Source organism: Schistocerca americana, chromosome 4 (assembly GCF_021461395.2).
Source record: "Schistocerca americana isolate TAMUIC-IGC-003095 chromosome 4, iqSchAmer2.1, whole genome shotgun sequence".
In the NCBI taxonomy this organism is placed as follows: domain Eukaryota; kingdom Metazoa; phylum Arthropoda; class Insecta; order Orthoptera; family Acrididae; genus Schistocerca; species Schistocerca americana.
In genome coordinates, this window is record NC_060122.1 from 486,494,587 (window position 1) to 486,508,254 (window position 13,668).

Consider the following 13,668-nt stretch of genomic DNA (forward strand, 5'->3'; position numbering starts at 1 on the left):
TCCTAAGTCCAATTAAAAAATCATTGGTACGATATTACTGATGATGTATTACTGTTTCTTCATCGCATCAAACTGACATGCAAATATGTTGATGAATCAATCAGGAAACAGCAGTAAAGAATACCAGTTCAAGAATTGTTCTTACAATTGAGTAGAAAAATGGTTTAATACTCATCCTCATCTTTCCTTGTAATATCTGCAGGCCTCTAGGGTATAATTTTCAGGTCCCGGATTTGGAATGTTACTGAAAACACTTATACACAATTATAAGGCATCATGGTGTATTAAGTGGTGCACTGCAAACAATTAACTTCCAAATTTTTACTCTTTGCACTTTGCTAAAGAGAGTCTTTCACATGACAAGATTATAAATTGTTTCATACGTGTATTCACTTAAATGTCACTATTTTAAATTGGAAAGACATTCATGGGGTGCATTTTATTCACAGTACTCTACATGACTAAAACATAGCCTCATCTGTCTGTTTCAAATAAAGATTTGCTTACCCTAGTTCCAAATCAACACTTGCTCACTCTATTTCTAAACCAACATGCCTAATGTGAAAGGGAATCGAAAACTGTTTAATGCTTTGGTGGGAAGCACCAACAATATATTTTACTGCATGAAAATCTTGATCTTTCCAAAGCCAGCAAATAAGCAAAATTTTGTTCATTTTTTTCTGCATGCTTGAGTTAACATTAATTAAAAAAAAGTGATTCTGGATATAAACAAGATTTATAGAAATAAAATTACTTCATATTATCGGGTATAATTTTGAAAAGGAATTTTTGTTACCAAATGTTGCAGAATGCAAAATATATGTGACTCATGTCTAAATGAAAAAAATTGAATTTATAGGGTAATTAATTTTTTAAATTCAGTGATAAAAATGGTGCTCCAAAATATTACAGAAAATATGGGAAATAAATAAATTTAAATACATTTTCCCACGCAGTACATCAACCCCATAGGCTCCCTTTTAGAGTATCAGATTTGCAATTTTAGGTAAAACATTTCAGAAGAAAGCATGGAATCGCAAATTTTGTCACTCAAGATAGGTGTCATGGTCTACTGTTGAACAAAGGTGTCTGTGAAACAGATTTGTTGCATTAAAATTTGTTTCCTCCCTATTCTTTTTGAGAACATGGGATGTCCTTCATTAGTAAATAATTTGTTGTATGTACTCTTATCTACTGCTGTTGGTGTACAGCTTTAGAATAGTTCAGAATGATTGACCTTCTGCCCCTTAATGTAAGCTTTTAGTACCTTGATGTGTTTTGGTATTCTGTTGCATGTTTGTATTTGCATTCTTTATTTTTACAGCTTGCGTCATATATTAAAATTGGCTGTAAAGAAGCAAAAATTGAAATAGAGTTAAGAACTGGTACAACCTCAACAACAGTGATCTCCCGTATGTTTAACCTAGATAACAAATGTGTGTGGAGAATTGATGGCAAAGTTGTGAGCTCTAAACAGGTATACTTTCATATCCAGTAATTTTGTTTGTTTGGTGAGACCATCACTGTCATTTGAGAATAACATCCAGCATGAGTGTGATACTTTGCGTGTTGCACTAATAGATATAATGAGAAGAAGGGGACTTTTACCATAAAGTGTTATTTCTTATGCAGGTTGATGATAAGGTTGCAGAGTATAACATACAAATTGGTAATTTGTGCCAGTTTCTTCCACAAGAAAAGGTTACTGATTTTGCAAAGATGAACCCCCAGGTGTTACTGGAGAACACAGAAAAGTCTGTGGGTGAGTTTCTTTTATATCCAGTTGACAGCATTTTTTTAATGTATCGAAAGTTCTCGTTGAGAATTATGAAATATTTAGGAATAAAGCAGGCGACTCACTGAAAGGCAGATTTTGGCATGAACTTCTTTTTTCAAGCTTGTATGAAAATTGTGCAGACAATGTTCCTGTCTCCCTACATTGTGCTCAGTTGACTGCCAGCTCTTTCCTGGTCTGTGGTGAGTGTACTGGGGTTAGGAGGGGGTCCAGGACGTGTGGGGCGAGGGATGGAGAGAGGCGAGGGGCAGGGAGAGGGTTTGGGGGGAAGTGTCCAGTGGCTTGTGGGAGAGTGGGGAGCCATCTGTAAGCTAGCTAGGGGTGCAGGTGGGAGAGTGGGGAGCCATCTGTAAGCTAGCTAGGGGTGCAGGTAGAGGGGCAGGTGGCAGATGGCTGCGCACGTGATTTCATAGACTAGGCAATGAGATAGCAGTACACAACTATTATTGGGGGGGGGGGGGGGGTGGTGAGTATTGATGGAGCCTTCGGAGGTGGACCACAGCAGAGAACAATACGTGAGATTTCAGTGTCTGCTTCACAACCAGTGCCATCTGGATCCTCCCCACCACCAACAGATTTTCTGAGCTTAGCAGATTGGAACTATCCTTACAGCACATCCTTCGCTCCCATAACCTCTCTGGCATAAACCAAAGGTAACTTGTCCCCTCACCAATTTCTTAGTGTGTGTGTGTGTGTGTGTGTGTGTGTGTGTGTACACACACCATCCCCTGTCCCAGATACCACCGCCCAATTTGTGTCAGCTAGTCGTGTGCTGCTATCTCTCATCCTAGTCCGTGAAATTGCATGCCCTGCTGTCTGCCACCAGCCCACTCTACCTGCACCTCTAGCTAGCCCACAGATGGCTGCACACTCTTCCACAAGCTTCCCCCCAACCCCCTCCTTGCCCCCTACCTCTCTCCATCCCTCAACCCACCTCATTCTGCACTCCAACTCACCCCATTACACTCACTGTGGGCCAGGAAAGAGCTGCCAGTCATTTTAGCTTTTTTTTGTATGGCAAGAAGCTTGATTTGCTACATAATTTTCTTGCACCTATTTTGTCTTCACCCTCTCATTTCTCCATGTCTTCTCCTTCCCTCCCACTCCTCGTCTACCCTCCGCTCCCCCCCCCCCCCCCCCCCCCAACCATCCTCCCCACCCCTCTGCCAGAAATGTGCCGTGGACATGAGAGTCCTACTACCTCCTTTCTTTCTTTACTGATATGCATACTGAAACAGAAATGTAATCCCATTATTGTCTCTGTGCAGCAGTTATCATTCTGTAAAATCCATTGTTGTCATTCTGCTGCAGTGTGATGAATTCTTGACATTATGACTAAGCGAAGTGATGCAGTTGTTAGCACTCTGGATGCACATTCAGGACGACGATGGTTCAAATCTCCATTTGGCATCCTGAGTTACGTTTTCCATGATTTCCTTAAATGGTTCCAGACAAATGCTTGGGTGGTTCCTTTGAAAGGGTGTGGGCAGTTTCCTTCCCATCCTTAAAAATAAAAATGAACTGAGCATGTCTGTCACTTAACAACCTGATTGTCAATGAGACTTAAACCCTGGTATTCCTTCCCTCCCTCCCTCCCTCCCTCCCTCTTGACGTTATGAAAATATATGCCAAAAAATTGTAGTTTTTTTTAATTTTTTTTTGTACAAGAACATACAGTACTGTAATGCATGATGACAATTTGGTCTCTGTATGAGAATTCATTTTTATTCACATTAAGGATATTCTTGTTTGCAGACCACAATAAGATATTCTAATGCCAAAAATATATTTCTCTTTTAGAGTTAAAGTACTTTATGAGTTAGCTAGTTTTGTACAAGAGCTCTTTTTGGCAGAAGGCTTGTCAAGTATACGTGTAAGTGCTTGCTTGCTGTTTTGTGCATGGGGATTTAAGGAAGTGAGATGAGTGTACAGTGAAAACACAGCATAGGAGCAGTGTAAAAAGCTCTGTCGTGCAGAGTAGGGCCACATGTTATTTCCTTATTGCCAAGATTGCAAATGAAGCCACTGATCACTGGGTGTTGCGTTGTCCTAATCACCATCATTTCATCCCCATCGACGCGCAGGTCGCCGAAGTGGCGTCAAATCGAAAGACCTGCACCAGGCGAACGGTCTACCCGACGGGAGGCCCTAGCCACACGACATTTCATTTCACTTTGTGATAACAGCAGAGACTTCCTCTTTTCATGTTGGCAATAAATGAGACAGGAATTTTGGTGCAAGTATCTGACACCCCAGTGTTGCTTTATAGTACATCCATGCAAGATTCATATGTGTGTGTGGTATGCAATGGTCTTCAAAAAATGCGTGACACACTACTGCCTATAATAATATTTATTTTAACTCAGTTTCAGTATTAAATCATGGTTTAAAACTAAAAATGATTCCAAATAAACATTATTACAGACTGCACAGTGAATGCATTTTTTGAAGTTTTTACCTGTTGTTGATTTTCACCTAAGCAAGGTATTCAGTATTCAATGGAATTTGAAATTGTAAGTTCCATAAAAAAATTCAGTTTGCACTGGCCTTTCAGAACTTCTTATGATGGCTCCCCTGATGCACAGAGTGGAAAGTTATCATGCAATAATTACAGGAAGTCCGTTGAGCAGTAACACTGATCAAAGCACTGATCAAATGGAAGCGGAAAAAATGTATTTTTGTTTTTTTTTCCCGTAATTTAGCACAAAGAACTTTGGAGTACCTCACTAAGGAAATCTTTAAAATGAGGTGGTATCTGCAGCTGAACAGATGTCTCTGTAGGAATTTCCTCTTGTATTTCAGGTAGTGAATATTTTCCAAGTTCACCATCATGATTGTGTCTGTGTTCAGGTTCATATACATGCATGCACAATGTTCATTTTCTTTATATTGAAGAGAAGCAAATCCTCTCACAATAATTCATTGATGGACTTAAAGTCTTTCTAATTTTTTTTGTGTGTTTTCAAATTAGTAGTTTTAATGCTTTGGTTAAGGAAAATACAAGGAATATTCAAGCTTTTCTGGGCCTGATCAAGACTTGAACATGAGACCTTTGCCTTTCATGGACAAACACTTTACTGACTGAGAAATCTAAGCACAACTTGCGACATGCTCTCACAGCTGTACTTCCACCATTATGCTTCTATTATGTTTTATACATCACAGAAGTTCTTCGACATACCGACAATGTATACGAAAGCATCTGTAAAGTTTGGAAGACAGTAGAGGAGATACTGGCAGAAGTGGAGATGTGCAGGCAGGTCATGGGCTGTGCTTGGATAGCTCAGTTGATAGGTAATTAGTCTGTGGAAGACCTAGGTCCCAGTTTCAGGTCCTGGTGTGGCACACAGCTTTAATCTGCCAGGAACTTTCAAATGGTTATTTTTTTTTACTGATAGGTGACATGTTTTATTGTTCAAGGAGGTGAAAAGAAATTGGCCCAAATGCATGAACAGCTGAAATGTTTGACTAAAGAAATAAAGGAATATGAAAAGAAAATAAATGAATATCAAGCAGCAGTGGAGAATGATGAACAAACAAATTCCAGGTATGTAAGAATATGTTTTATGAAGTCCAATTCCAAGCTTCAGCATGTATAATTTTTTGTCAGGATATTGATTTACATTAGTTCCATTTACTGTATCTTCATTCATCTGCTCACCACCTTGTGGTGTGAATTGGATTTACACATTGTAGGAACACTTACACAGCTCCCTGAATTGCAGTCTTGCACAGAACAGTTTATACAGTTGTTGACAATGATGGTGTGTGCGTGCGCGCGTATGTTTTTTTTCTAAGTAGTTTGTCTTAGGAGCATTGTGGGAGGTTAACAAAACTTTGAGGAGTTCTTTGGGTGTCATTTATGTAGGCTTATGTGGGCATGCCAGCAAATACAAATTTGTGCTCGCTCGTCCCCCATTTTGAGTTAGTTAAAGGCACTTTTAGTAAGCTGCTTATACTTTTATACCTTTTTTGATATCTAGTTAGAGCCATGTGCTGCTAATCTCCACATTAACTTAACTGCTTCCCACTTGACTTTTATGAATTGGATTTGAGGTAAACAGAAGAGCCCCAGCTAAAAAATAACTTCAAGCTGAAAATAGATGGAGTACTCCGTACATGGGACTTCTTTAAAGGGATCTAATGCAGTAGACAAAATGCTGGTGCTGGGTTTGATGTTTTGGGCACCTAGGAAGTCATATTAAGCCATAGACTAACAATGGAGAAAGTTTTAGCAATGAGTGATTCACTCATCATTCATTCATAGACACTGAGAAATCTTTTATGGAGGAACATTGGAGCTTTTATGGAGGAACATTGGGGCTATTATGGAGGAATGTTCGGAAGTACTGTTCAAAACTCTCAGAAATCTCAGAGTAGATTATTGAGACCATAGAATAATTTCCATGCTTTATTAAAGAAGGAACAAAATTAGGATAATGAAGACTAGAAACAAAACTTTCCACAGAACTGGGACAAAGCTGTGTATTATCATCACTTTTTCTGGTATATCCATTGAGAAAACTGTTAAAGTATTTAAAGTGAAGATTGTAAAGGGGGTCAAAGTTAATGGAATACAGTTTCCAGATAACATTGCCCTGGTGACAAAAAATTAAAAGTTATGGAGTAGGTGTTAGAACTTTTGAACCACATGTAATTTTGAGAGATGTAAAATGAAAATAAAAATAGTAAACTTAAATCATAAAATGCTTTGCAGATGAAAAAGATGTGTATGCTCGGTTGGGAGGAGGAAAGCTGACCATTGTAAAAGAATTCTGTCATCTTAAGAAGTTTCATTGTGTCAAATGAGAAGAGAGTGAATGATAATAGAACAAGGTTAGCACAAGCCAATGAGTTGTTTTTGCTAAGAAGATACATATGTAGGATGTACATAAAGTCCGGGAACACTTTAAATTATTTATTGCACAATAACTAAACATTGCACAGATGTCATACATATTGAATTTTGAAGAGAGACTCATTTTTTTTTTACAAACATTCAATATGTGACCCGGCAGACGTCAATATGGTAATCGAATTCTTGCCATACCCATCTCAGCATGGCACCGTTGACTGTGGCAGTCACTTCCCATATTCTCACCCGGAGCTCTGTTACATCATGTGGTGTGTACCTACAGAAAAAAGTCACACGGAGTGAGATCTGGTGATTGGGGAGGCCATTTCATGAAACAGCTGTCCCCTTCTGTAGCAGAAAGCTCGCTTCGCACCTGAACTCATTATGTTTGCGACTAGCGCTGACTATTGGCAAATTACCAAACTGTGCTGTGGCGATACACAAATGGGGGGGGGGGGGGGGGGAACTTTCAGGGTTTTTCTTCAAAATGACATATGTATGATATCTGTACGATGTTTCGTTCTTGTGCAATAAATAATTGAAAGTGTTCCCGGACTTTATGTACACCCTGTATTAACATCAAAAAGTATTTTAATGGAGACAAAAAAGTACTTAACCAATTCTCTATTTGGACTACAGAGATTGTTGTATGTCTGCTGCTTCAACCAAACAGATTTTATTAAGCACAAATTGTGTACAAATAAATCACAGAAAGTAAGAGTTTCCAGATCTTCTGATATACACAAACAAGAAAACTTCTAAAGGTGGATACCTCTTGGCCAATACAGCACTCTGGAAATTTGTTAAAAAAAACCCACATCTTAGTGCAGGAGAACACTGTTTTTAGGTGCAAATGGGAAGCACTCGAATACAATCTGCACTCCCTGTGCACCCAATTGCCATCGTTGTGTTCACGTTGAATAATGAGCGAAGACACTACGGCATTAGGCGTGCAGGCAAGTCTGTTTGATAGTCAAACACTGACAGTAGGTAACAATCCAAATCACAGTCCGGGAGAAACCATGTTGCGCAGGGTCATTTGTCAGTAGATTAGTGAGACCATGGCGGCCCATGGATGCCCTTTATAATCTGTCACAGGTATTTCGTCACATGATCTGGCACCACCAGTTGTATCTTTCCACACTACACCTATTGACCTCACCAGATATAAGCATGTTTATATTGGTTGATCAGTTGGAATATTCAGCAGGATTACAATAGTAACATGTGTTAACATAAATGGAAAGCACAATGTTGTGTATGTTCTACAGTGTTAATGTATTTTTTTCACATGTGTCATTAACCTGTTAGTCTGAGTCTTTCCTACAAATGGACAAAATAAAATTGAGAAATGTTTCAAATATGTTCTTTCCCATCTTCTATCAGAAAAACAATCAGTAGTGTTGGAGGTAGATATTGATTATGCTTTATTTAGAGACACTACTGCAAAACAGAAGTTGCACTAAAGAAAGGTACAATATTTGGGTATAATGCCCCACAGGTTGTAGATTTTCACACCCTTAGGATCTTTAAATGGACATTACGTCAGCAAGACATCACAACCATAATTTAGATTAAAGCAACACTATTGTGCTCCTGAAGAAGTGTGATCATTTGAGAAAAGTCATTGATTTCCTGACTGCTGCATGCTTCCTAGTCCCTCCCAAAGCCCATACTAAGTTATTCAAAGATGAGGTTAAATGTATAACTAATTATTGCAAAAGTATATTTTATGATGTTGAAGCAAAGCTACCAGTTAACATGAACCCAGTTTCTCCTGTATCGTAAAGGCTTCCAAAACTGTGCATATATGATGTAATGATATGTCCAGTTGTCTCTTCATTCACAGATCTGTCAGCTAAACTTGTGAGCAAATTGGCCACATAAATTAAAAGTAAGAAAAAAATTCAAATGGTATTTCAAACTCTGTTAACCTTGTAAATAAAATAAGACTTATCCACCTCACTCAGTATTAAAGTAGCATCGTTTGGTGCTGCAGTTTTTTTCCAACACAAAAGTAGATTAATATGTTAATATACTGACAGAGCTAATGTACAGATCTAGTCTCAACCCTGTGGAAGTGGATGACTTGCGTCTGGCCACTCAAGCATGCTTAGCACAATTCCAGTTCCAAGGTACTTTGTACAAACAGTAGGTTGGCTTTGGTATGTAGTCACCTCTTAGCCCACTTCTGGCAGAAATATTCATAGACCATTTTGATCACTATTTCTTCAATAAAGAACCTTTGGGTGCATAATTTAAGTACTGGTTCAGATATGTAGATGATGTAGTGTCTGTCCACATAGACAGTACAAGACAACTGAACGCGTGTTTTTTCTTTTTTTCTTTCCTTCATTGCTTTAACAGCCAACATAAAAACATTCAGTTCACAATGAAGTTTGGCAACAAATGTAAATATAAAATTCTTAATACTAACCATTGATATCAATACACAAACACACGCTGTTTCAAGGTTTATAGAAAAACTGCAACTACAGACACAGCAGTAGACCCTTGCTCACAACACCCACTAGCACAAAAAACATGCAGCTTTTCACCTGTTCTCACATTTAAAGGAGATTTCAAAACAGAGTTAGTCACAGTAAAATGTATTGCCTCAACCGATGGCTACAATCCTGACCTGATTGACTACATATTGCACAGAACACAAAAATTGAAAACTATGCTCTATACTCTCTCTGCTGTACTATCCTATACCTAGGACAGGTATTGCAGAGTGTAACCAAAATGCTGAAATATTGCAACTATAGGATTTCCTACTATGCGAGGAACACCACAGCCCAGTGTGTTTTCAATAACAAAGATAAGACCCAACTACTAGCCTATAGTAGTTATGCAAAATTACGTGTCTTGATTGTGATAAGTTGTATGTTTGTCTGTTAGGAGACACATAGCAATTAGGTTGGCAGAACCTGAACACAGCTGGAGGTTGCAGCATTATGACTCTGCATTTGCTGAGCATGTACTGAGTGAGGGTAACAATTACCAAGCATAGTCCTACATCTCCTCACTTGACAAACAGTGTAAAACAATTAAAACTTTTGGGAGCCCTGGTAATCAACTAACACCTGACCCACGGTTTCTTCTCGTCTTTGAAATTCTATTCCTAAGAGTGCCCACAAGCTGTGTGATGAGATTTCTGATATAGGAAAGATCTGTCTACCCCTTCTCTCCTTACTCCTCTTTCCTCTCTCCTCATCATTTGTTAAGTAAAGGGTGTTGATGTTTACAGTTGCAACTTCTACAAACAAGAAGAAAAATTTTTCCATCATTTGTACAATATCCTTATAAATCCATAACACCCACAGTACTGATAAGTGCTGTCCACCCCTCCCATAAACTTTGTGTGTTCTAAAATAACTGTAAGTTTCTCAAACTAGGCAGGCTGTTTCTTTCTGTAACCAGTTATCAACTCTGTTTCAGGACTAGAGAATGCATTCAACATTGTTGCTAACTTTCTGTTGTGGAAAGAGACACATATGTGTTATTTACATATTGATCGGCACACAGATCACATTTCTGAAGCTGCTTCTTTTTGACAATAGGTGAAACATTTTTCCTAGATGGCATAATTATTCCTGTCATATACATTTTCATTTTATGTAGTTCCTAAGCAAGTTTAGAGATGGTGTGGAATCTGCTGATATTGGTGTGAAAGCTTGCAGTTAGCGATACCCATTACTTTTTCAGAACTAAACCCAATGATTGTGTCAACAGGGAGTTAATAGCAATCCGTTACCTCTCTCATATTTTTTAATGATTTGATTGGCTAATACCTTACAGAAAATAGTTGACCTTTCACCATAATCTTTCTTCATCATAATCGCGTAGTAGATAATACTCAGTTTTCTTACCAAAGATTATTTCAGTACTTACTTTGCAGAACAAAAATATTTGCATCAGGTAAGTAATATGAGAGCATAATGACAGTATGTTTGCATTCAACTTATGTACGTATATAGGAGACCTAAATGGTGTCTCAGTGTTGCAGTTATATCATGTAACTAAATGTCTCACGAAATATTCAACCGGGGTGGCACATTTGAATGGAACTTCGGTACTGTGAAAATATTCTGTAATTATGATGATTAAGAAATGACATCAGTCTAGGACAGTGACACCATAGTAAGCATCTAGCATTTGCCTCAAAAATGGAAAACTGTTCAAAACCTACATTCCCATTTAAAGCGAAGTCTGTGTAGATACCTAGATATTGTTTTTTCCAGTACATTTACTGTAACTTCTCTCAAATCATGTATCAGAACACAAGACAAACCACTTCCTCAGTGAAAAGTATACATAAGGAAATGCAATGTACTAATCGTGTAACATTTGCATCACTATTTTCATGTCAGGGAACTTAATAGTAGAATCCTGGAAAGTAATTTTTCTATTTCACATTAATGTATCAGATTTTATTCGGAGTAACACTGTTAGCAACCTTGCCTCTTAATTCAGTTTAATAAGGTAAGATGTCACTCCCCACTTACACATACAAACCCCCAAGCTTTAACTTTTTTTTAACTTTATGTTGTATTAGCCTACTCCTTGTAGCAAATGTGTGTCAAATAGTTGACTGTTCCATAACGGAAAAAAACACCTGCTCTGCTATAAACTTTTCCATTTACATAACATTATGAAATTTTTTAGAAAGAATAAGGTGGAATGGTTGTTCTTGCTCCCAACAATCTAATTTTCTTTCTCTTTCATTATACACAGACAGCATGTTATTTATTACAAAGATTTTTAAGTCAGTTGTACATTGTGTTTCATTATAAAGGATTTTTGGTGCCCTTTTTACTCTTAAATATTTTATACACACTGCCGGAAAAATGAAGAAAAAATTAATACAACGGGAAAGATGACGTAGATTTTGATGCTATGATGGCATATGCCACCTGAGGGATGGTAGATGTACTGATGATTTCATTGTTGTCTTTCAATTGATAGCATAGCATTGTGCCATAGTTACCAGAGTGCCATCTGTGTCTCTCCTTTAATAGGGAATGCTCACAGCTAGAAGGTTCAATGTGTTGCAAACGTAAGAAGCAAGCAGGCAACCATACCATGGAGATGCATTTGTGTCCTAGAGCCAACTGAGCGAGTTTGAAAGGGTTCAAATTGTGAATTTCCAAGTGGTGGAATGTCCCTTTGAAGAACTGCCGCAAAAGTTGGATGTGCTGCTTCAGCTGTGCAATGTGCTTGTATCAGTGGTCACGTGAACATCCTTACACGTGTAGATGAGGTTCTGGACATCCACACAGACCCAGATGCCTGCCAGGGTTATTGTATTGTAAAGGCAGTGGTGGCAGATCGTACAGCTATCACAGCGCAAGTAAGAGGGCTTGTGAGACCAGACATGTCAACATGAATTGTTGCGAACTGGTTAATAGCTGTGGGGCTATTGGCACGTACACCTATAGCCCATCTTCCACTCGCACCAAAGCACGACTTGCCTGGTTGACTAACATCAGAGGATCACTCTGGAAGATGGAATGGTGTGCTGTGGTCTTCAGCGATGAAAGTGGATTCTGCCGGCACACAAATGATGGTCGTTCGCAGTTACAGTGTAGAGATGATAATCACTGTCTCAAAGAATGCATTCGTCCAAGACACACTGGCTCCACGCCAGGCCATATGGTCTGGGATACGATAAGCTACAACTCTTACACCTTCGGTGTTTCTGGAGGGGACGCTAACCAGTACTTGGTATATGCAGAATGTTGTTAAGACTTGTTCTTTCGCTGTTATTGCAGCAGGAAGGGGATGTGTTCTTCCAACAGAAGTAGCAACTTCCCTGGCCAACACAATCTTTGGTCTCGCCTCAAATCAAGAACGTTTGGGATATGAAGGGATGAGAAGTGTCCCGTGCGACTCATCAGCCAACAACTATTACGGAACTACATGAACAGGTTGAGCAGGTATGGAATTGCATATTCCAGGACAGTATTCACCATCTGCATGATCGACTGGATGCCAGAGTCAGCACCTGCATTGCTGCCCGTGGAGGCTACACCATGTACTAATGTGGGTGTTTCAGCATGGGTCCATACATGGTACCTCAGAACTGCAAGTGCTATTGATCTTTAAATGTAATCATTTCATGTACTCCATATGCATTGTTGCAACAATAACTCTTGAGTTAATTGGAGATCTCTAAAAGGCTGTACTAATTTTTTTCCTCGGCATTGTATTCACTTAATACATTCCTATGTTACAAATTTAACTGCTCACTCAAGTTTCTTATTTATTCAACATTTATGCTGGTAATACTACATATTGTAACAAAAAAAATCAATCATGGTAAAATTATTTAATTGGATAGATCAAAAAATCTACTCACAAAGTGGTGGCAGAACACACGCATAAGACTTGTAAGCAAATGTATTAGCACATAAGGTATAAAACAGATGACAGTTTGAACAAGACAGATAATTTTATCAATAATTGATTGTTTTTGTTGTTATATTAGCCCACATGGTCATCATTCCTTCTTATTGAACTCTCTTGTCAGTCTTAGTCTTTCTTGTCATCTGTCTTGTTCAAACTGGCATATGTTTTCCACCTTATGTGCTAATCCATTCATTTACAACAGTCTTTTATGTGTGTGTTGTGCTGCCGCTTGGTGAGTAGATTTTTTATGTAACCAATTAAATAATTTATATCTAAAAACAAAGATGATGTGACTTACCAAACGAAAGCGCTGGTGCGTCGATAGACACACAAACAAACACAAACATACACACAAAATTCTAGCTTTCGCAACCAACGGTTGCCTAGTCAGGAAAAGGGGAGGAGAGGGAAAGACGAAAGGATTTGGGTTTTAAGGGAGAGGGTAAGGAGTCATTTCAATCCCAGGAGCGGAAAGACTTACGTTAGGGGGAAGAAAGGACGGGTATACACTCGCTCGCGCGCGCGCGCCCACACACACACACACACACACACACACACACACACACATCCCAGTTAATATGTGTGTGTGTGTGTGTGTGTGTGT

At 38.7% G+C, this 13,668-nt stretch overlaps 1 protein-coding gene across 3 annotated transcripts in view; it reads left to right on the plus strand.

Moving 5' to 3' along the window:
• LOC124612658 (structural maintenance of chromosomes protein 5) overlaps positions 1-13,668 on the plus strand; it is a 160,850-nt gene that overhangs the window by 25,651 nt on the left and 121,531 nt on the right. For 2 of the 3 annotated variants that reach the window (XM_047140977.1, XM_047140978.1), the window contains 3 exons: positions 1,325-1,477; positions 1,633-1,762; positions 5,216-5,342. In XM_047140977.1, the coding sequence (XP_046996933.1) occupies positions 1,325-1,477; positions 1,633-1,762; positions 5,216-5,342 (410 nt within the window). Of the gene's footprint in view, positions 1-1,324; positions 1,478-1,632; positions 1,763-4,518; positions 4,598-5,215; positions 5,343-13,668 lie in introns of those variants that run through there. The other variant, XM_047140979.1, reaches the window with a different exon arrangement.